The 25,344-nt window shown below is 38.1% G+C and overlaps 1 protein-coding gene across 2 annotated transcripts in view; it reads right to left on the bottom strand.

Moving 5' to 3' along the window:
* Positions 1–7,128: 7,128 nt before the first annotated feature.
* LOC127441438 (regulator of nonsense transcripts 1) overlaps positions 7,129–25,344 on the bottom strand; it is a 45,247-nt gene continuing 27,031 nt past the window's right edge. For both annotated transcript variants that reach the window (XM_051698870.1, XM_051698869.1), the window contains exons 15-24: positions 23,611–23,824; positions 23,348–23,465; positions 20,947–21,103; positions 20,684–20,826; positions 20,300–20,474; positions 19,326–19,407; positions 18,977–19,138; positions 16,311–16,534; positions 14,705–14,827; positions 7,129–9,546 (exon numbers count right to left, since the gene is read on the bottom strand). In XM_051698870.1, the coding sequence (XP_051554830.1) occupies positions 14,708–14,827; positions 16,311–16,534; positions 18,977–19,138; positions 19,326–19,407; positions 20,300–20,474; positions 20,684–20,826; positions 20,947–21,103; positions 23,348–23,465; positions 23,611–23,824 (1,395 nt within the window). In that variant the 3' untranslated portion in view covers positions 7,129–9,546; positions 14,705–14,707. The remainder of the gene's footprint in view (positions 9,547–14,704; positions 14,828–16,310; positions 16,535–18,976; positions 19,139–19,325; positions 19,408–20,299; positions 20,475–20,683; positions 20,827–20,946; positions 21,104–23,347; positions 23,466–23,610; positions 23,825–25,344) is intronic.

Here is a 25,344-nt window from a genome sequence, read left to right on the forward strand (position 1 = left end):
ACGATGAACGACAATATCGGGAAATGGCAAAACCATGGATATGGAAAGTCACCAAATACAAATATATTAAACAGTAGCTCAGTGTGCGAAATGAGCACCTGCCACCCACTAAATGCGATGAGGAGCACCTTATTCGCAAGCTCCTCATCCAAATATGAGTATTAAATGCACAGATAATTTTGCTCTGTAAGACGCACAGGTATATGCACATAAATGCACAGGTATACCTGTAAGACGTCTTGAATAAATTTAATGCACACGCTCGAAGAAACACAATTTATTATATTTTTAAGAACAGACAAATGAGAAGCCGTCAATGCGCGTGTTTGATTCACTCTTTTGAGGCGTGCAGCGGGAGCGTGACTAGTGAAACACGCATGTAAAGAGTTCTCACTCTCTTTTTCTCTGTTTCATACATCTGAATAGTTTGTAAGAATAATGTTGTCTATGAGAATTCTGCAAATGATCTCCAATCATCTCAGGAGGTGCTGTGAGATTAGTTCGCTTTATTTCCACGGAGCAGTTTGCACTTATGCTTTTTGAATGCAAACCTGCATGTTCACTAATATATTGTATTAAAGAAACAAAGATGAAAGTGATTAAATCATAAAATAATACAAGACAACGTTCATTTTGAACCTAAAATTTAGTCCCATTTTCTTTTCTTTAGGTAGCATTATCTGTAATAACGAAACAATGCATCCCTTCCATCCACTAACCATTTATCTAACTTGATTTAAATGAAGCTACAAATGCTCCTCGCTCAACATTAAAATCTTGTCTTGATATTGTGTGCCCTCGTACCTCCAGCCTCTGGCTGTCAGGAACATTTCGTGAACATGGCACTGAGCTGAGGGCTGTGGAGAGAAAGTGGCACAAGTCAAATGACCCTGCGGACCTGTGCAAGTATCAATCACTTCTCTTTTTCTGCCAGCGTTTCCAGTGCTAAAATTTATTATTACCAGAATAAGATCAGTAACACTTCAGATTCACGTAAACTATTTTCAACTTTCTCATCTCTTCTCTATCCTCCTCCACCACATCCTGCTACTTCTGTGACTACTGATGATTTTGTCACGTTATTTACTGACAAATTGGCGAGATCAGCAGCCATTCTCTACACCTAACACCTATAGCCACTCTCTTCCAACATCCAACAACGTTTTCCTCTTTCTCCCCTCTCTCCGAGACTGTGGTCTCCAAAGTGCTTTTTTCTAACCGTCCTGCCACCTGTCCACTTGACCCTATCCCCTCACATCTTATGCAAGTTGCCTCTCCATCAATCTAACCTGCACTCACACACATTATCAAAACATCCATCACAACAGGAAACTTTCCCAATACATTAAAGCAGGCTCGAGTAACCCCACTGCTCAAAAAACCAATGCATAACATGACAGTAGTCGAAAACTACAGACCAGTCGCTCTCCTACCTTTCCTGTCTAAAACTCTTGAGAGGGTCATATTCAACCAGTTGTCTGCTTTTCTAACACAGAACAACCTACTCGACAGACATCAGTCTGGCAACAGAGACTGCCCTCTTGTCAGTAGCTGAAAGCCTGTGACTGGCAAGAGCTACAGTTGAAGTCAGAAGTTTACATACACCTTAGCCAAATACATTTAAACTCAGTTTTTCACAATTCCTGACATTTAATCGTAGAAAACATTCCCTGTCTTAGGTTAGTGAGGATCACTACTTTATTTTAAGAATGTGAAATGTCAGAATAATAGTAGAGAGAATGATTTATTTCAGCTTTTATTTCTTTCATCACATTCCCAGTGGGTCAGAAGTTTACATTCACTTTGTTAGTATTTGGTAGCAATGCCTTTAAATTGTTTAACTTGGGTCAAACATTTTGGGTATCCTTCCATAAGCTTCTCACAATAAGTTGCTGGAATTTTGGCCCATTCCTCCAGACAGAACTGGTGTAACGGAGTCAGGTTTGTAGGCCTCCTTGCTCGCACACACTTTTTCAAATTTTCTATCAGACTGAGGTCAGGGATTTGTGATGGCCACTCCAATACCTTGAATTTGTTGTCCTTGAGCCATTTTGCCACAACTTGAGGTATGCTTGGGGTCATTGTCCATTTGGAAGACCCATTTGCAACTGAGCTTTAACTTCCTGGCTGATGTCTTGAGATGTTGCTTCAATATATCCACATAATTTTCCTTCCTCATGATGCCATCTATTTTGTGAAGTGCACCAGTCCCTCCTGCAGCAAAGCACCCCCACAACATGATGCTGCCATGATGCTGGTGGGGATGGTGTTCTTCGGATTGCAAGCTTCACCCTTTTTCCTCCAAACATAACAATGGTCATTATGGCCAAACAGTTACATTTTTGTTTCATTAGACCAGAGGACAGTTCTCCAAAAAGTAAGATCTTTGTCCCCATGTGCACTTGCATACTGTAATCTGGCTTTTTGATGGCGGTTTTGGAGCAGTGTCTTCTACCTTGTTGAGCAGCCTTTCAGGTTATGTGGATATAGGACTTGTTTTACTGTGGATATAGATACATGTCTATCTGTTTCCTCCAGCATCTTCACAAGGTCCTTTGCTGTTGTTCTGAGATTTATTTGCACTTTTCGCACCAAACTACATTCATTTCTAGGAGACCGAATGAGTCTCCTTCCTGAGCGATATGATGGCTGTGTGGTCCCATGGTGTCTATACTTGCATACTATTGTTTGTACAGATGAACGTGGTACCTTCAGGCATTTGGAAATTTCTCCCAAGGATGAAGCAGACTTGGGGAAAAAAAAAGTTCTCGCTCTCAATGAGGAGCGTGGTAAGTTGTGCGTGGATCGCGGAGAGTAGCATGAGCTTCCACATGTTGGGAGTCTCTGTGGTGTCTCTGTCATCAATAAGGCATTTTCGCCCACAGAACTGCCGCTCGCTGGTTGTTTTTTGTACCATTCTCTTTATACGCTAGAGTATAGACACTGTTGCTTGTGAAAATCCCAGGAGATCAGCAGTTACAAAAACACTCAAACCAGCCGATCTGGCACCAACAATCATGCCACGGTCATTTTTTCCCCATTCTGATGGTTGATGTGAACATTAACTGAAGCTCCTGACCCATTTCTGCATGATTTTATACATAACACTGCTGCTACACAATTGGCTGATTAGATAATTGTATGAATAAGTAGATGTGCAGGTGTACCTAATAAAGTGAACAGCTTTGTTTGTTTTTTTTTCACATCAACCTACATGCCATACCCCATAATGACAAGGAAAACCCAGATTTTTGATAACGTTGCAAATTCATTAAAAAGAAAAAACTGAAATCTCTCATTGACATAAGTATTCAGACCCTTAACTCAGTGCTTAGTTGAAGCACCTTTGTAATTAATAATTAATAATAATTATAATTAATTAATAATTTTATTTATCACACATTATACATTTGCACATATACAGTGAAATTCTTTTTTTCACATATCCCAGCTTAGCTGGGGTCAGAGTGCAGGGTCAGCCATGATACTGCGCCCCTGGAGCAGATTGGGTCAAGGGCCACGCTCAAGGGCCCAACAGTGGCATCTTGGCAGTACTGGGGCTTGAACCCCTGACCTTTGAATCAGTAACCCAGAGCCTTAACCGCTGAGCCACGACTGCGCTGATTTGGGGACTTTCTGCCATTCTTCTCTGCAGATCCTCTCAAGTTCTGTCAGTTTGGGTGGGGACCGTCAGTGAACAGCCATTTTCAGGTCACTCCAGAGATGTTCGATTAGGTTCAAGTCCGGGCTCTGGCTAGGCCACTCAAGGACATTCACAGAGTTTTTCCTAAGCCACTCTTGCATTATCTTGGCTGTGTGCTTAGGGTCATTGTCTTGTTGGAAGGTGAACCTTTGGCCCGGTCTGAGGTCCTGAGCGCTCTGGATCAGGTTTTCATTAAGGATATCTCTGTATTTTGCTGTGTTCAGCTTTCCTTCAACCCTGACCAGTCCCCCAGTCCATGCTGCTAAAGAATACCCCAACAGCATGATGCTACCACCACCATGCTTCACCGTTGGGATGGTATTACGCAGGTGATGAGCGGTGCCTGGTTTCCTCCAGACATGACGCTTGGAATTGAGGCCAAAGAGTTCAATCTTCATTTTATCAGACCAGAGAATCTTGTTTCTCACACAGAGAGTCCTTTAGTTGTTTTTTTGCAAATTCCAAGCGGGCTTTCATGTGTCTTGCACTGAGGAGAGGCTTCCGTCTGGCCACTCTGCCATATATAACAACAGCATGAAAGTCAACATGCTTATTTATAAATAATATAAATATTTATATAGACGCACAAGTTTAGACTATGTCTGCAGAAAATGCTACAGTAATTGTACAATGATCCACATCAGTCCTGCATTATTGTTAAAGGCAGATTCTGCAATAACTACAAGCTGCTTTCAAAGTAAAACACCAGCTTAACTTCTGGTAACATGTACCGTAATATAATTATCTTAGTCCTTGTTGTAATACAGTATGTTTATTTCTTGGCTTCTCTCTTAAGGATCTTTATCAAACATTTTCAAAGTTCTTTCACAAAAATCAGTGATTCCATTGTAAGGCTGGCACCAGGATGTCTACACCCAAAAGGCTCTGTGAGAGCCAACATCATTAAACTCTCACACATAAGAGCATCTCCACTGGAGACAACACACCCTACTTTTTAAGAATCATAAAACACAAATCTCACATCTGCCCTCTCTCTCACCTCAGGTCACTTTAAGGACACCAAAAATGAAGTTATGACTTATCCTGTTCTGTAATGTAAAAGGTTTGGTTTCATTCAAGAGGTCTCAGTGCAACTGGTAAAACGGTCTCATTCCCTTTCAGCAAAGTCAAATCACAAGTAAGATTTAAGAACTTAATAAAATACTGTATTCTATCCAGGGCATGGGCATGGGCATGGGCATGCCCCCCCCCCAGATCTCTTGCAGGAACCATCAGATTAGGTACATTCTTTGTAAACATCAAACGACCTACTCAATCACAAGATTTGAAGGTCTACTTACAACCCCTTCAATTGTAAACCAAATCCTGAATAACATCAAACAAACACATCTGAAATAACAATAGACAATAGGTATTTAAGGAGGGTTGGCAAAGAGCTCAGGGAGTCTGTAGTCAGATATCTCACTCAGTTGCTGTGTAGTTTTCTCTACCAGGAATCTGTAGTCAGATATCCCACGCTTACCGCTTCGTGTCACTTTCTATTGCCAAGTATGTTACTTTGTCTTTTATTTTTAGGAATGTTTATTCTGATCATATGTGAAATTGCATTTGATTGAATTCTTGTAACAATGTTTTATATCCTACCTGGCAAATAAATTATTTCATTTATTCTGAATTCTTCCTAAATCATTTGTGACCGGTGGATTGTGTTAAGATACTGTGTTACCGCATGTACGAGACCAGGATAAGACCATTACTGAAGCTTAATTTGAGGAGAATCCATGTAAGACTTCAGTCACTGCTTATCGTCCATCATAGCAAGTTGTGTGTATGTGTCTAAGCGATGGTATCATCTGATTATGAGAGAAGTCAAATCAGATGATATTTAGATTACCCTGCAACCACTGACTATCTTGTGATGTGAGATCCACGTAATTGAAATAACGGCCGGCGTGAGACTCTAAGCGACATTCAAGTATTGATCGAAAAGACAAATGAAAATTAAGATGATTCAGATTGATCAATAACTTAAAAAGACCAAATTAAAAGAATGATCAGCAATTAATTAGAGCGGTAGTCTAAATTAGAAGTCAACTAAAATTGGTGTCAGATTAATATAAAATTGGAGTCAGATAAATTTAATAACAGAGTCAATTGATAAAGTACAAATTAATGTTGCAGCGCTCAGAAAAGACAGAACAACGCAGAAACCTTCAGGGGCCATTCTATTAGGATCCGACATCAAACCAATCGTTTTTGGCTTCCCCTTTCCCATTTACACCATAAATCAAACACAAGGCTGGTAAACATTTCTCGGAACCAACAGTACAGATATAAGATTGAAAGACCTTTCACTTTCCAGCTTTTTCTATGCTATTTATCGTGCACGTAAAAACTGCTAATTTCAGCTCAGTTTACCAAGACCACAGAACTCTGGTACATTTTGTATAATCTATTCTAGGTTGTGATACAAGCTAAAAACATACAATATTTACAAACCCAAAGTGGAGTAAACAAAAACTGCCCAACTTACCACATAGTTAAAAGTCAACTTGTTTGTTATAGTTTGGTTGTTCCTTCAACAATTTCTCATTAATATTGGTACTTTTCAAATGCATTTTACGTAAAGATTTTTCCATTTTAGCGTCCCAGATCCAGACTTTCAATATCTAACGATGAAAGGTCATTATAAAATACAAATTATTACATTTCAAACAATGATCTAAACAAAGTGAAATAAACTTAATCCATTTCAATATTTATTGTGTGAAAATGTATATTTGAATAACTTTATAAAATTACCTCTGTCCTGCAGTTGTGGCGTCATTTCCACCACAACAAACAATTTTACCCCTAATAAAGTTTTCAAAAGTTAGTGTACTTGTTAATCAAGTGGACAAAAGTGTTATTGATGAGCATGTTTGAGTTGAAATATGAGACAAAACAAAGAAACATCAAGGGAAATATGACTTGTGAGCAGAAGATTTTCATTGGGCGTCATTTCCAATCAACCTGTAATTTTGCAAAAGGTCTGAAAATATTATTATGTGTATTTAGGATACATAAAAAGTTAGCTATGAACTTAGACTAAGCAAGACAAAGCAGTCAGTCAGTTTATTTCAAATACGTTCCATCAGTGTCATTTCCACCACAGAATTCTATTAAACAAAATACAGAATTTGAGATGTGGTGGAAATGAGGCTGTGGTGGGAATTTTCACGACTTTCTGAAAAACTGACAAAAATCTGACATGAAATGTACTTAACACTCTTGGACATTTTTAGTGAACATAAAAATAAAAGTGTGTAAAAACAGAATTGGCATGCCCAATTCCCAATGCGCTCTAGGTCCTCGTGGTGGCGTGCTCAAAGTGCCCAAAGTTGAAGAAACTCCCATTCAAGCTTCATTCTTATTGTTTGCACAGTACATGAATATGACACTCATAAATCAAGCAATCAAGACTGTTTTGGATGAAAGAAATCAACATTTATTTGTAACATTACAAGTACATACTGTGGGGGTGATCGTTCTTTCCACAAAACAAAATAATCCGGGGTCATACTTCATATCCTGATGTCTTATCAGGCTTTATTTTCCCAGTGTTCCTCTTCATTGCAAGTTGTAGTATATCAATCTATAGTACAACCAGTATGTTGTGTCAACCTAACATTTATAAAGTCAAGTTTAATATTCAAATGCAACTTTCAGGACCTCAGGACCTCACAAATAAGGATGAACTCATTATTTCCTTGAGGCAGCATTTCTACAGACTCTTGATAATAACCAGAATACATCACTACGGATCACCTTGGCAATGTTTTGAATGTATCACGTCAGACCTCGTTTTATTGTTATTAAAATGGGAAACAATTTGGCTGGTGTTACGATATTAACTGATATTTACAGTTGATGTAAAGTGAAAACTAAACTCATTAAGAACTATGAATCACTCTATAAAGCAGTTTAAGATTGAGTTCACTATGAGTTACTCTAAATAAGAGGTTAAACGTGAAAAAACCATGAATAGCCATCACCGAAAAGAACGCGTACATCCTCAATGTTTTTTTGCAATCTTCGCATCGGTTACGAACGGATCATGATTGTCTTGTGGGCGAAGAAAAATAGAAAGCAAAAAAATTGCGTGGATTTAAAACAAATCTTTGCTTAGTGCTATAAAACGAGAGTGGCGGTACTTCAGTAAATATCAAACAGTCGGTAACAGTAGAGTAACAGCAATTATAAACACTCCAATGTAAAAGTAGAAAGTTGAGGCGACTGGCATCGGTCAAAACAGATGTTAAAAGCGACCATAAAACTCTTAGTGGGTCCTTCAAAACCAAAACCAAAAATTCTAAATTAGGAGCAATTTCCACACCGAGAGAGAGGTTACATGAATGTTGGATAATACGACTAAAATATGAGAGAAAACAAAGCATAAATATATTCTAGCACAAACAATAATGAGGGAGGGATTTTTAAAAAACAAACACACACACACACTCCTCTAGGGCGGTTTGTTACCACCCACTCTCACCGACATCATCATAACGCAAGAGTACGCAACAGCGCCTCCTACAGTCAGACACAAAAACAGCAAGAATCTCACCTGCAGGTCCTTCATTTAGGCGATCTCTTACTGCTTTCTGTAAGGTGCAATTCATCATTTTTCACACCTTTAACTAATGTGATTCAGGCTTTTGCATGCGTATAATTATAATATGATGTCACTGGTCATCCTGATTGGACAGAATAGCAGTGGGAGAGGCTTACTGTGTATATGTTGGTGTTGTGTCACTTTTAAACCTGATATTGACTTGTTTTGACCAACCAATGCACAATCTGAGTCTTTGTGGTCTCATTTAGGGAGTTTTTTTATTGTGATTTTTTTTCTGTGAGATTATTAAGAAGCCACATCTAATCAAGCAATTCTACATCATAGCTTTTATCCTACTTGAACAAAAACCATTTAGAAAGAAAGGCGAAAAATAAGAAAGGACAGATCTCTCGACCCCTTCTGCGTCAGCTCTCAAGAGGCAAACATTTAAAAGAAAAAAAAAAGCCCCAAAGCCATTTGTTTAAACTACCCCTTTATCCTTTTTAAATCATTTAGAGGAGAGCCTCTTCACGGAGAGCGACTCGGATGCGACGGTCTCTCCATTCGGGAATCTCTACCCTCCCAGACTTCAGGCCCAAAACTTTCCTCAAAGTTGAATCCATCTTCAGAGCATCCTAGCACCTCGGTTCAAGATGAGACCTCTGGCGAATACGAAATGCAAAAGATGTTCTCGCAAAGATGTTCGGTGGCAGAACCTGAACGTTAGATGTCAACTTTGAGGGGAAATTTTTCTTTTCCCAAAAATCAGCTGCTTGAAAAGCATTAATAATTACTGTAAATACGTCACCCTCTCTCTCAGCTCGTGGAGACGACAGAGCAAGCGTGGTTTTTGCAGGTAGTTTTAAGAGAACTTCATCTTTTTGCTCCATCTCTGGTTGGCAGGGCAAGGCCCGAGGCTGGCGTCTGCAGCCAGGCGAGAGAGAGGACGCTGGGAAGGGCCCCCCCTGCGCTCCGGGAGCCGCCGCCCTCCACGTTGCGGAGTTGCAGATGGAAGATCTCGTGGTCTCCTCCTGAACACTGCGTCTCTCCTCTCCCCGTCGTCAACGAATGGTGGATTGTCCCTCCATTCTTACACGTTCTCTTTCGTCCTGTCCAGCTTCACTCCCTCTTGTGATTGGTTTGATTCTCTCCTGTTGCTCTCACACCATGGTGCTTCAGTTGTAACAGTGGTAAACGGGCATCCATGTTTGTTCTTTTTTTATATTTACCCATATTTAAAATGCTGATGAACTAAGCTCAGCACAGGCCTAGCTCCTGTTCCAACAACCTGCCGGGACAAACATACAAAAACACCAACGTCAGTGTTACACTAAAACCATTCAGTCAAGAAGTGATATTCAGTTTACACCAACTTGACACGTGTTAAACATGCATTTGGTGATACAGGAAGTAACACTGGACCCCTTTGGATGAAGCAACATTGCTTTCTCAATACAAAGGTCATTTTTGTTCGCTTAGTGAAGAAAAGTTGATGTTAGGTGTTCTGAATGCCATTCCAGATAGACAGGGAGTAGGGCTGAAAGGATTAGTCAACGTTATCGACAATGTCGACAATAAAAAATTGTCGACAAAAATGTTCATTGTCGAATAGTCGTTTGATCTCATTTAACATAACATGAGATCACATTAAACTCTAATGATGACGCGCGAGAGCAGCACTGCAGTTCTGACTGAGGAGAGGAAGAATTACACAGATCACAGTCCAGGTGCACTCTAAACTTTCCAAACAGATTCAGGTGATGTAGATTGCAAAGTTTGAGGGAATTATAATGCAAAAATACTAAATAAGTAAATACAGAAGCACTCTTGTTGTGAAATACAGTGGAGCCGGAGCTGCCGTTCCACTGAAGCAAAACTTGCGTGAAAAGGAAACACCTCACAGTTACCTCTTTAATGAATCCTTTAATAAAGTTCAAATAATACGGAAGCAGATCATGTAAATAACTACAAACTCTGAAACTGGCATTTCTCTGTGTGGTCAGCGCCTCTTCTATGAGTTATGTGAATGTCTCGATCTAAAAGGGGAGAGATTGAGACTGCACACGTCTGATTCACACTCTGTCACGGGACACTCATCCCTCAAATGCACACGCTTAAAGCAGCTAGATTATAATGTGATGACTCGACTTATTGAATCGTAATATATGTGTCACTGTGCATTTCTTATCGGAAATAATTAATAAGAGAGAGTTAGTTTTTTTGTGAGTTAAAGATGGATTGAAGTGAACAGAAAGGTGAGAGAGGGTAGTCGTCGCCCCATTATACACTGAAACAAAATACGTTTTTGATTTTTTTAGTTTTGGTTTGTTTTCCAATGTAAATATCTAAAACTCCTTTAAAACAGCGTACATTTACTTTAGCAGCTATACTGCAGAAGAAAACATTGTTATCTGAGAATGTTGAATATAATATTAAAAATACAAATATTGTAAAATATCTAAAAATCCTTTTAAAAAAAGATGCATTCACCTGAGAAGCAGCATATAAGATATTTAGACTTGCTTTTAGAGAATAGATCTTGAATAGAAGTATATTTAGTCTTTACTGCACTCGCTGAAGTGTAACCAAGTGAAAAAATACACTAATATACAAAATACACTTATATTTATGATACATTCTCTTAAAGCAAGCCTAAATATCTTATATGTTGCTTCTCAAGTAAATGTATCTTGTTTTAAGGATTTTTAGACCATTTTAAATGGAAAACAAGACAAAAACACTTGATAACAACAGGATTTTGCAGTTATTTTATTTTTTTACTGAATTAAATTTAAAAACTATTTTTCCCTTTAATTCAGTGAATGTCATTTAGAGGTATTTTTAAAAGATGATTTTGTCCTCTTTATTGTTAGTAAGCACGTTTAATACAACCTTTTAAGTCGGGGCACAAGTTGAATAATCAGTTAAAATCTAATTATTAATCGTTGCAATAGTCGCCGAATAGTCGTTCTAATAATCGTTAGATTATTCGATTATCAAAATAATTGTTAGTTGCAGCCCTAACAGTTGAAGGCAACATATAAAAGCTAAAGTGGCAGCAAAAGCAGCGATATGGCTATAGCGATAAATCTATGTAGCACAATATTTATCAGCTGTTAGAGCTGGGTATTGATACAGATTTCCAGATTCAATTCGATTCACAAGCCCTCGATTCGATGCCAATTAATTTGAGTATTAGTGATAGACCGATTAATTGGCCGTTGCCAAATAATGGCTGATTAATCGGTCTATCATTAATAATCATCGTAATCGAATTGAATTGGGAAATCTGTATCAATACCCAGCACTAACAGATTACCATATTCACATGGCCACTTAACAGAAGTGTTAACTTTCCCTTGTGTCAGTTTCAAAACCTAATAGTCTAGGGCTGTTACTATCGATTAATTTGGTAATTAAGTAGTCTAGCTATTATCCTGACGATTAATCGGAAAAATGATCTAATAACCCAAATTGTATAAAGTTGTCAAGGTGAAGTCATGTTTGCCTAAAATGCGTTCATAAGCCAAAGTTTTGATGTAATCGACAATTGAATCACAACAACAAAAAAACGATTGTGCAAACAATATCTAAAGCCAACAGACACCCAAAGCAGATCTATAATATAAAAATGTTATACAATTCAAGCTGACAGAGATTGGCTTCTCAGGTGTGCCCAACATTTTATTTATTTTTTTTTTTTTAATGAAAAATCTACTTTTTCTTTGCCTAGTTCAAAAACGATCTACCCATTTCTGTTTATAACTCAAATATGGGAAAACGGGTCATGGATATAAAATATTTTATCTTTTTGGAAACAATGTCTTCCCACCAATCTTGTTTACTGAGAATGAGTTATACACATGGTTAAACTATTTTATGGCGATATAAAAGCCATTTTATTTGTTTGTTGTTTTCACTTACTTGCAAAAATCGCGTCAATCAGAGAGATATTTTTTCTCTCGTGTTGAGCTGCAGCAGCTGCGGGTATTGTTGCACTTGTGCTACATACATGTGGTATGTGTTCGGACCCTCGTCTGTGGACTGTCACTTCCGCATTATTTTCAATTTGTCGATTCGGCAGTTTTGTAATGGAGGAATTTTTTTAACCAAGTAATCAAATTAAAATCAATCAATGGTGACAGTCCAAGATTAATCAATGGATAGTCAACACTTACTGTTTTCTACGTTGTTTATTTTCAAGTTATGCAATATTTAACCAAATTTGCATAAACTTGAAAAGAAAATACCTTGAAAACAGAGACTCTGTTGTGTTTGTTACACTTTATAAATTGAGTACTTCTGATTTGCTGTTGTTAAATTTTATGTTTATCAGCATTTATATCAGCCATCCTGCTCTCTAGATATCAGCCATTGAAAAACCCATATTGGTTGACCACTATTGGGTAAATTTAAGTTGTAATGTCCATTTTGCTCACATATGAAAGCAACTGAACAATTCTCAATATCTATTTCGATACCACAACAAAATACTAGAGTAAATACTGCTTCAAATATTAGTAGTAAGTATTGTATCAAGTAATTATTCAAGAAAAGTAACAGTCAGTAATAAAGAACAAAGAAATTACAAATTGAAGTTTGTAACAGCAGTATCAAGTATTAAAGTAAACATTCAGAAATTGAAAAAAGTAATGAAATGTAACATAAAACTACTTTAATTACTGTTCTTCACAGTATAATTATAATACATTCATACTTTTTAAAGCTACTAAAGTTATCCAGCCAAGAACAGTGAGTGGTTTTCTCATTTTCTTGTTATTATTGTTTGATTAATATTAATGTCATACCACAAAACGGCAGGTCTGTTGTACCCTGTTTACACCAGGTATTAAGATGCTTTTCGGGTGATCCGATCACATGGTCAGCGCTAAATACAGGTCTAAACAGGGTCTAAAATGTTTTGAGATCCGATCACAAAAACAACATGTGAATGTGCATTTGAGGTGTAAACGCTAATCCGAAGCACCATCCCTCACCTGTCAATCAATCGCTGCGCTAAAACAAGAGATTAAACTTTGCCGGTTACGAGCGGTTGATCGTAAAATTTAAAAAGGCAGATACAGGGGGGCCTGGGTAGCTCAGCAAGACACTGACTACCACCCCTGGAGTCGCAAGTTCGAATCCAGGGCATGCTGAGTGACTCCAGCCAAGTCTCCTAAGCAACCAAATTGGCCCGGTTGCTAGGGAGGGTAGAGACACATGGCGTAACCTCCTTGTGGTCGCTATAATGTGGTTCTCACTCTCGGTGGGGCACGTGGGGAGTTATGCGTGGATGCTGCGGAGAATAGCGTGAGCCTCCACATGCGCCATGTCTCCACGGTAACGCACTCAACAAGCCACATGATAAGATGCGCGGACTGACAATCTCAGACGCAACTGAGATTCATCCTCCGCCACCCGGATTGAGGTGAGTCACTACGCCACCACGAGGACTTAGAGCGCATTGGGAATTTGGGATGCCAAATTGAGGAGGAAAAAAAAAAAACACAAGAACTTCACAGATTTTCTTCAATATGTCTGATATCAGCATGCACGGACAATTATGAGAAACATGAACATCTGCAGCTCAGGTTAATACAGGTAATCCACTAAAATAACGGATAAATCTGCTCAAAATGTTGCTTTTGTGCGATTAAATTTCAGATGCATCTGGGAGAAACAGTGTGCCGTTTGTTTTTCACGCTTTGTCTTTTCTGAATTTGTTGTGCTTAAGTCATGCAGTAACACACTGAAAGAGTGACTGATGTACTCCCTTCAAAATCCGATCACAAGTCACACAATCACAGGTGTAAACAGTTATGTGTCCCACCTGACCACATGTGATCGGATCACCCGAGACGCATCTTAATACCAGGTGTAAACAGGGTCTTAGGCTGCATTTATACTTCAAGTCTGACATTTAGATACAAATCTGCTACCTCACCAAGATGGGCATTTTCACAACACTTTGAAGTGTATTTTAGTGTTTAGGCACGTATCTGCATTACCTCAACTCTGCGTTCAGTTCACGCGCACATACAGCACACAAACATATGCCACCTGTCAATCAGTCAAACAGCGGGCGGGAGCCGAAATGAGGAAATAAAAGTGATATTTAAGATACTCGTTATTTGTATGGTTTCTCTCTATACTCTTTTCTTTTTGGCCTGTTAACTAGATTAACCAGTGGCTGCCTTGCGATCGACCCAATGAGCACCCCGGCACAGAATCGATAACTGGATTGATCAAATAATGGTCGCAATTAATACGAAAATCAACTTTTTTTTTTTACCCTGCCCTAATATCATTACTAACATATTAATACATGCATTGCATTATAGTGATTCACTTCATTTTGCACTAGAGCTAAATGATTTTGGTGCGATTTCTTGTGATTTGCATCACTCTTGGTGTAAACAGGCCTTTAGATGCGAGTGTTGTCTTACACTCTAGTACTGTGAGAGTCCAGTCACTCCTCCGTGTTGGTATGCCCGTTCACCCTGATAGGTGGAATCCTGCGAGAGCGCCACATCCATCTGCGATTTGAACTCGTCCCCCAGGTAACTGTCCTGTTTCACAAAGAGACAGAAAACAAGTTAATAATTCAGCATAAACACAACATGGTCCTATAACACATAACTTAACCATTATTTACAGCTATTGACAATAATAAAATTAGGGGAAGACAAAGTGTGAATCCACTTTATATTATACTTATTACACTATAGTTATATATACTTTGAAGCTCCAAAAAGCACATAAAGGCAGCATAAAGTAATCCATAAGACTCCAGTGGTTTAATCCATGTCTTCAGAAGCGATATGATAAGCGTGGGTCTAAAACAGATCAGTCCTTTTTTACTATAAATCTCCACTTTCACTTTCTTTTGTTTTTTGGTGCTTCACATTCTCCGTGCATATCGCCACCTACTGGGCAGGGAGGAGAATTTATGGTAAAAAAGGACTTAAATATTGATCTGTTTCTCATACACACCTATCACATTGCTTCTGAAGATAAAGATTTAACCACTGGAGTCATATATATTGCTTTCATGCTGCCTTTGTGCTTTTTGGAGCTTTAAAGTTCTGGTCACCATTCACTTGCATTGTGAGAACAAACAGAGCTGAGCTATTCTAAAAATTCCATTTGTGCTCTCCAGAAGAAAGACATACACATCTGGGATGGCATGAGGGTGAGTAAGTGATGAGAGAATTTTCATTTTTGGGTGAACTGTCCCTTTAAATATAATGCACGAGTAAAATGGACTACTTTAGCAGTGCCTTTACAGTTCTTTTATGCCATTAATGGAGCTTGTTGGTAATAAACATGATAAACACACAATTGGAGGTCAGCGCGGGACTGCAACCCTGCATGTGTTTTCCCACATAGTGCAAAAGCCATTCAAATAGACAACAAGTGTACACAAAGAACGTTTTATTGAAGAACTGCTATTGCTATTATCAGAAGACGTGTGATCTGATGCCCATCTGACTTGCCTGAGGTTGAGTTTTTTACACTAAATTGATGACAGTGTGTCCACTCTTTGCTCTGCCGTTCTTATAATTTGCCGCTGACTACCTGCATAGCCTGCTCTAAATGTTGGATAATTTGATTCACATGCTGTGTGCACATTTTTACGTCATATTTTCAGTTTATTGTTATAAAAAAATAATAACCATTGTTTTGTTTTTTTTTCATTCATTAATTAATAACATAAAAAGAGATATACACATTGGAAATTTCAGGCTCTTGTCTGACCGCCCGCTCCCACACACCACTCATTGGAGGTACCGTCCGCTCCCGCCTTCAAGTTGAGAATCTAATCCCCGGATCAGGCTTGTCGGACCGATACCCGACCCAGTTAAAAACGTTAGTATTGGATCGGTGCATTACTAGTCTGTAGTGTCAAACATTTGTCATGTAAAATGTAAATGTTCAGAGAGATGTTATGTTTCCAAATGCTCGCTAACAAGTTGTGGAAGCATAATGATAAAATGTGTCGAAGTGTATGTATGAGGAAACAGTGTTGAGTGTAGAAGTATGTGCGTGTACCTGTGACAGCTCAGGTTGAGAGAGTCCAGGCTGGCTCATCTGTGATGGCTGGCTCATGGTGATGTAGCCCTGGGTCAGAGGACCCTGAGAGAAGGGCTGAGATACCAGATCCTGACTGGCCTGACTGCTCGACATGTTGGCCTGCCCGCTGCCATGGTTACCGGTGCCACGGTTCCTCTGACGACCTCCACGACCTCCGGTCTTGCCTTTAGGAGCACCACGACCTGCAGACAGAAGGAGAGAGAATATGTTGATGTTGTTTTCCTGATTTGATGCAACTTCACCTCCTGTTGCTCCTTCCACAACCTTCCAACAGTCTCTCTGTACCTCTCTTTTAAAGTACTCGTACTTCCCACTAGAGGCAGGCCGATATATCAGTTTTACCGACTAATCGGTATCGACAGTTGCTCTTTAGAACTACTGGTTATCAGCAAACATCTACGCTGACAGTTGCCGATAGTTTTTTATTTATTTCTCCTCCGTGTTCCTGTGTAACAGCAGCCTCTAAAAGTGAAATAAAAACAATAACTGACACCTTGTGGGGATTTGCTGTATCTTAATCTTTCATCATTGACACTATTCAACCATATTTCACATCAATGCATATTTTGTTATTTTGATTAGATAAATCCAGTGTTCTAAATTGAAGCGAGAGCATGCAAAGAAAAATGCGTCTATATAGAAACGTGCCCCGTCAGCAATAATAATAATAATAATTAAAAAAAAAAAAAACTAAAAAAAATAAATAAATGAAATTAAAAAAAAATCTGTAAAAGCACGTTCCGGACTCAATACAAGTTAAGCTCAATCGACAGCATTAATTTCATAAATACTTAAAGCATTGTAATGGAGCCAAGTCTCTCATTTCAAAATAAGAGTCTCAAAATAAGTATTGGGGCTTTTCCACGGCACGGTACGGCTCGACTCGACTCGCTTTTTGGGGGTTTTCCACTGTGGATAGTACCTGGTACTTTTTTTTAGTACCACCTCGATCGAGGTTCCAAGCGAGCCAAGCCGATACTAAATGTGATGTCAAAACCCTGCAGATCACTGATTGGTCAGAGAAAATCGTCACTACCAGCATCACTGGATTTGCGACACGGGACATCAACCCGCTAGTTTTAAAGTTAGCAACAGCGATAGCAGTATCAATCGTTCACGCGACTTTCGAATTGTAAAAAGAAATGGCTGTGCGCAAAACCACGCTGTGGTCAATAAAAACGAGGTGCAGACGTTCCTCTCGTTAGGCGCCGAGGAGAGGATCCAACGAGAGCTGGATGGGGCGACGCAACTATGACGATCAGCCGATAATCCCACCCACATTGAGGCTGCGCTAAACTGCAGAGGAAAAGCAAGCTCAGAAAAGTAAAGCGAGCAGAGTCGAGTCGAACCATAACATGCAGTGGAAAAGTGCCATAAGTGTATTCCTGGCTTGTTTATACTTAAGTCCCATGTTACGCACCAAATCTATTAAAGAAAAAAAAAAAAATTCTGGTTATTATTGGGATTTTGGTTGCGTGCGCGCACACACACACACACACAAAAAAAGTTATCTGGGATTTTGTTTATTTCTGACTTTTGTATTTTAAAAAAACAAAAACAAAAAACATTTTTGATTTTAAAAACTATTGGCCAATTAATAAGTTATCAACCTTTCCCACCACCTTAGTTCTCAGTATCGGCAAAATCCACTATCGGTACATTTCTAAACTGATTTTTTAAAACTAGTTCACTCACAAAACAGAAATCACTATGGTTTGCTAGTTTTACTTCACACAAAAGCAAAACCTTGCTATTGAGATATTTTTAGGCAAAATATGTATTCTTCACTTTTGACATTTCCAAGATTATCAAGGCTTACATTAATTTCCGTGACTTATCTATACCTGGAAATCCTTAAAAATACAATAAAACAAATTATTCCCGGAAATTTCCAGGTTTTTCATGACTGTGAGATCCCTAAAAGTACTCAGTACCATTTCAGGGGCCATATTCAATACTTTTGAAACATTTTCTGTTAGTTTAGTAGTTGGTTTTTAGCTTTTTTGAAACAGGTTATATGTTAAAATGAGTCAGGTTTCTTGCACTAAAAACATCTTAATGTAGCTTTCATGAACATTCCCATCCTCTCTTTGACACTAGAACCAAACTGGCTGTTTGTGCTCCTGTACCTTTAACACTTATGTATGTAAATGACCTTATGATTGGCTAACCTCTAACTGTGACATAAGGAGATGGCCTAGTCATATAAAGGTGAATGGGAGAAATTGTAATGCCAAATATGGAGCTGTAGTCCCACCTTAGTCAAAAGAGTCAATTGCCTTTTTGACAGTCACTCGACATGCCTTAAAATGTAAATGTAGGTGGTCATATGGTTTACTTATTTATTTACTTTTAATTCTATATAAGCATCAAATGCTATTTCAATGGCAAGATCTAAGTAGTTTAAGAAAACAAAAAGAACAATAATAAAGATTTCAGAGACATTTTTGTAGTTTAGTTTCTATAAATGGTGAACTGGACAGCAAGTTTATCGTTCTAAAGTTGCAGTGTGTCTATATAGTACATGCAACTCTTGTTTCAAAAGAGCAAGAAAAATCTGGTTGTCCATGACAAACTCTTTAAAATGAAAAGTGCATTGTACATGACTAGGGGTTTTCTCTTACCAGTGGCCGGTCCGTTCACCTGGCCCAGGTAACTGGGTGGAGGCATGGGCGGCATGACCAGGTTGAATGGGATCGGTATGTTCATGGAGCCCATGGGGTTCGGCCCCGTCCCGATCATTCCAACCTGATCATGAGTCTGGAAGTACATATTAGATGGACGTCCTGCAAAAAGAGCGATGAGTTATTTCTGTTGAATGTATCCTGTGCTTTACATCTCAAATAAAAGTATATTTTATGTAGTTCTTATTGAAACAATGGAATCATAATGCAGAGTTTTACTTTAAATGTCAACTAAATGAGAACTAGTGCGTGCATGTTGAGTTTAAGACATGTGTGCATGTTTTCTTACCGGTGCTGCTGCGATCATACACGGATCCAGGAATCATGGCCTCTCTCGCATCATACATGGCAGTGCTCATGAAACGAGCTCCCTGTAAAAATACAATTACTCTGTTAGGAAAAGGGTTTTGTAAAAAATCTGGCATTCCAAATTGGGAGAAAAGGGGATAAAATAAATAATAAAATAAAAATTATTTTGTATTTTTTTAAAAGCAGATAATTATAAGTCTCATATAATCACGGGTTTCTTCCGTTTTAGTTTTTTTATTGTGCTTTTTTTTTTCTTGCTGTGCATGTCACACTCAGTGTCGGCTGGGAGAGGCGGCTGTTAAAGTACTGCTTCTGTTTTTGCCTCACAAATCCACTGATTTGCGTGGTGATGTCGGCGTTAATAAAACTACATGTTTGATGTACTGTAGCACCAGGACATGACACCGTTGTTTGGCAAATTCGACAAGCTGTACCGCTACAGTACAATCTACTTGCTGTTTGTCATCGATCTTATCGCCTATGTACTGTAAGTGTGTTGCTCTGTTTTCCTGTGAGTTCTCAGCGCTGCCTCTCGCGGGATGAGACTGTACCGCAGCTCTCAATATAGTGCTGCTTGGTTTTAATTACACTATAATGTGTTTATGTATCGTACAATACATATGGTATTGTATAGTGAGCATCATATCGAACGATACAATATGATACAATATTTTACACCCCTATAACTAACCAGTCATAGCGAGTAGAAGTAACATTTTTCAGACAACAATACATTAAAGCATTTAAACCTGTCAATAGGCAAAATCTGTCAGTCAAACCGAATTACTGCCAAAGTGTCAATTACGCAGGGTGACAAAATACATCCCGTCCATAAATTATTAATTGCAATTATGTAATTTGACCAACTTTGTGCAATGTCTGTCTACGTAACTCCAATGAAGACCCAGGAAAAGCCATGATATGAAGATTTATGTGTGCACGTCTTATACTCACAGGATTGATGGTGTTGACGAGCTTGCGTGGTTTGCTGAACTGCATGAGACTCTCTCTCAGGTTATTCAGTGGTCCCTCCACCAGAACTTTCTGCTCTTTATAGTAGTTGAGCAGGTGGTTCCACAACGGTTGTTTAGACAGCGCTTTAGGATTGCCCACAATGATCACACCATACCTGTAGAAAGGGATGCACAGTATATACACAGTCACCAAAATGATAGCAGTGTATCAGGGCTTATTAGACAGCTATACTTGATTCGAATTGGTCAATTACTGCAAAACTGCATATTTGACCGTTGTCCCAGGCAACCGATTTCCAACATATATGTGTGTCTCGTACACATTTCAGCAGGTGAAAGGATCTGCATGTAATGTTGACGTTACCTGGCTCTGGTAAGCGCCACATTGAGACGGCGTGGGTCATTAAGGAAGCCGATTCCCTGGTGTTCGTTAGCTCTGACGCAAGACAGAATGATGAAGTCTTTCTCTCTGCCCTGGAAGGCATCCACGCTGGCGATCTCCACTTCCTGTAGAGACACAGAAAGACCAATACAAATGCACAGTGAGGGTCACATCCAAATAAAGGCCTCAGAAATGATTTTGATTCAACTGCTTGGGCTGTAGGGATGTTTGAATGGTGTTTGTACCTGGTAGAGTTTGGTGTGCAGTGAGCCGCTGAACTGCATGTACTGCACCAGGTAAGAGCGCTGGCCCTCGTACGGTGTGATGATGCCAATCTGATCAGGTTTGGCTCCGGCCTTCAGCAGACGCGTGGTGATCTTCTCCACATTAGCAGCTTCAGTCCTGAATGCAGAGGAAATGTAAAATGGCAAGAAATTGTTAATGATGCATGATCCAGGAATTGACTGATTATTATTTCACTTTATTGTCGACATCCAATATTATGTCCAATATTATAAATCTATACTGCTTTGCCCGTTTTTGTTTTTTATTATACTTTCATACAAAAAAATATCCTTTCCCATAAAGGAGAATATATATATATATATATATATATATATATATATATATATATATATACAAAATAGCACAAAAAATCATTTAAGCCGTTTCTTCAATTTCAGACCATTTCATGTCCCAGGGGTTAGTTGATTTTCATCAAAATGAACAGATGTCAACTTTCTTTTTTTTCTTCCCAAAAAGTCTGAAAATATTATTTAATTGTGTGTATTTAGGATAAATAAAATGTAAGCTTGAAATCAGCCTTAGCAACACAAAGCAGTCACCCATTTTATTTTATTTTTTAAATGTAAATAAATAAATAAAAAAGCCATTTCCATCCCAGTCATTTCTGACACAGAATTCTATTCAACAGATGTGCTGGAAATTACACTGTGGTTGAACCAAAAATATATAAATCTGTTGTGGTGTATGTACATAAACCAGGGCTATATTCAACTTCATCGACAAGTAGAGGTAGACAAAAATATCGGTTTTACCGATTAATCGGTACCTATAGTTGCTTTTCGGAACTAATAGTTATCGGGAAAAATTTGCCGATAGTTGTCGATTTTTTTTTATTCCATATTAATAAATCTCATCTGGTTAAATATATACATACAAAACTCTTCAACTGGTGAATTTATAGGCTATAAAAAGCTTATTTTGGTACTTAAATACAGTATATTGAGCATTGTAAATGTGCAAAGTGTTTTTAGGCTTGATAGTTAATTATCAGATTGATACATCAGATCTTAATTTTTCTGGTTATAACTGGGATTTGGGTTGCACAATAAAAGAGAATTTTTCTTTTTGCAGCCTCAATGTCTGTGCTCTTAATAGAAAGATAATTGTATTCTTCTATAGATCGATTTTAAAAAAACTATCGGCTGAGTAATCGGTTATCGGCCTTTTCCACCCCCAAAGTTATCGTATCTGCAAAATACACTATCGGTCAACCTCTATTGACAAGTGGGCCAGATGGCAAAAATGTTTGGGGCATGTGGGTCAAGCCAGAATATTTTGTTAACGAAAAAAGCTTCTATCTACAGATATTGTTAAAAAGGGCCTATAATATTTGTTCCTTATATAAATAAAACATCTGTGTTTATTAGGGCTGCAACTAACGATTCTTTTTATAATCGATTAATCGGCAATTATTTTTTCCGATTAATCAGATAAATGATTCCTCCGCCCCCCACTGTATTTTATTAAAATATTATATATATATATATATATATATATATATATATATATATATATATATATATATATATATATATATATATATAAAAGAAATTATAAAGAGTGCAAGGATTTGGTTTGAAGTATTGTACTCAGAATTCAATTCTCTCACAAATCTTTAAACAAATCCTGAATCATGAAAACTTGAGTTTGAATTTCTTTATTACTCATCTCAGGACATGTGCAAAACAGTTCCTTTACTTGTAGAGCAAACACGTAACACATAAAAGCATGCAAATGTTATTTTTGTGACATGCATCTATCAACATACTGTATCAACATGTTGTTATTTTTTATTATATTTAAAAACATATTTCAAGTGCACCCTTATTGTAAAGACTTTTTTTTATTTTTACAAAACAACCCCAAAGCATTAAATTCTGGTGACTCTGAGAGTCCACTGGGGGTCCCCGCACCCCTGTTCGAAAGCCCCTGCTTTAAAAAACAACCTTAATTGAAACATTTCACTAAATGTTGGTTCCCAAATATCTAATTGTTGTGTTAAGGGTTGAGGATGCATTTTTTAAATACATATTTAGCAAGATAATACGGTTTTCTTTCGAAGAACAAAAAATGATAAGCATTCACCATTGTCTTGAATGTAAAATTGAGAATTAAAATGAATTTTACAATCAAAATCAGGCATCAAAACATTATAAATGTACAGTAAAAATGAATGCATTAGTAAATTAGAAATCTTTTATAGAAAAAGTCTGAATAAGTGCTGATGTGATCTGCTTCCAATATCTTTCTAATCAGCCCAGTGCAGATATTTAAAAAATGCTAACACAGTCTGACACCAATACAGTCATTAATATATTAACACATCGCTAGAAATGGTACCTGTTGAGATAGGAGGTGCCAGAACTTGCAATCTCCTCCTGGCCTTGAGTCACGTAGAAGAACATGGGCTTATCTGGCTGAGGCCACTGGAAGTCAAAACCTTTCTTGATGCGATCAGCTGTAGAACACCAGAACAAATTTAACATTGCACACAAACACAATACAATTCATACAACCAAAATCTGAATGCATCACCATCTGGCCATCAGGGGCCCATAACAAAAAAATCTACAATAAAACACCGCTGAGCTGTGAGAGCATACCTGCGGTGACTCCGTTCTGCAGAGATCCCTCGTAGAAGATGTTTGAAGGGAAAGCGCTGAGCGCGGGGTGCATGCGGTACTGCACCTGCAGACGGATCGGTCTAATGCCCAGAACCACCAGACGCTCAAACAGAGACTGAGACAGACCTGCTTTAGCTGCTTTCTTACACATCACCACCGGACCCAGCTGACAGTGATCACCAACCAGAATCAACTGTCAAAGAGAGCAGGCAGAACACTTCAATACAGCATCTAGACAAATGTGATGTATATTTGGATTCTACAAGCATAGGCAACTTGTTTGCAGGTATGTGTCTGATGTCTGTGTGTGCTAACATATACAGTGTACAAATATACATGACTGAAAAAGTAATGACAACTTGCTTGGATTAAATGGTTATTGTCATCATGGGCAGAACTCATCAGAATAAGCAATAAGCCACAAGAGGCTGAGGGTTACAATAGTTTTAAAAGGTTAGTTTACCCATAAATGAAAATTCTCTCATTATTTACTCACCCTCATGCCATCTCAAGTGTGTATGACTTTCTTCACCACAACACATTTGAAGAAAAATAGAAAAATGTCTCAGCCCAGTAGGTCCGTAAAATGCAAGTGAATGGTGATCAGACATTTGAAGCTCCAAAAATCACAGACAAGTGATTACAAGTGAGAAGGAATGCTGTACAAAAGCTTAGTTGGTTTTGGTTTAGATCTGTATTTGTATCTGTTTCTTTAGTCACAATGGTGAGTTTGTGCGCTTATCCTGGATTTCTCAACCGAGAGGAGAACGTGAGATTACGTCCATAACATGGTAACGCAAATACGTCATACGAGAAACCGTGTGAACTCGGCACTCTCGTGAACTGCTGCTGACCAGAAGCGATGGTTTATTGTTAAAAAGTACATAAATATTGATCTTTTTTGCACCAAAAGTGATCGTGTCGCTTTAGAAGACGTTAATTTAACCGCTGGAGTCAAATAGATGACGTTTATGCTGACTGTCAGTTCTTTTTGGAGCTTCAAAGTCGGACCACCATCCACTTGCATTTTAAGGACCTACTGAGCTGAGATATTTTACTATTTTTCTTCAAACGTGTTCTGCTGATGAAAGTCATTCACACTTGGGATATCATGAGGGTGAGTAAATTATTACAGAACTTTCTTTTTTGTGTGAACTATCTCTTTAGGACTGGGTAAAAATATTGATTTTCCGATGTATCGTGATCTTCATAAGAACGATCTCAATATCGATTCTTAAATCCCCAGATCAAGATCTTACTCTATAAGCATGCCTCGACTATGAGAGGAAATCACTCGCATTTGCAAACCAAATTTTGCACTATGCGACTAAAAATGTCAGTGATTCGCCACTGGCTGATAAATGTTCCGATTTTACTCAGCAGTAATTTAGTATAGTGACGAAAAAGCTCAGCCCTGAGATCCTTTCACTGCTTGTTGAGAAAAATGTTTGGTTTGACTCATTACAATGTGTCCAAAATCTATAAACTATTAGGGCTGGGTATAGATAATCACAAAAAAAAAAAAAAACTATTGTCCTAATGTTTTTTTTCTCCAAATGGTCCACATCTGATCAGATATTTTACACTGAACTAATCATTTTTATCGTTGTCTTTTAAATCCAACCACTTACATTTTTTTTTTTTTTTTTTTTTTTACAAAAGATTTTAAAAACACATCACAGTTACGTGGAAGAGATATTAAAAACTATTACA

The sequence above is a fragment of the Myxocyprinus asiaticus genome, chromosome 5 (assembly GCF_019703515.2).
Source record: "Myxocyprinus asiaticus isolate MX2 ecotype Aquarium Trade chromosome 5, UBuf_Myxa_2, whole genome shotgun sequence".
Taxonomy (NCBI): Eukaryota; Metazoa; Chordata; class Actinopteri; order Cypriniformes; family Catostomidae; genus Myxocyprinus; species Myxocyprinus asiaticus.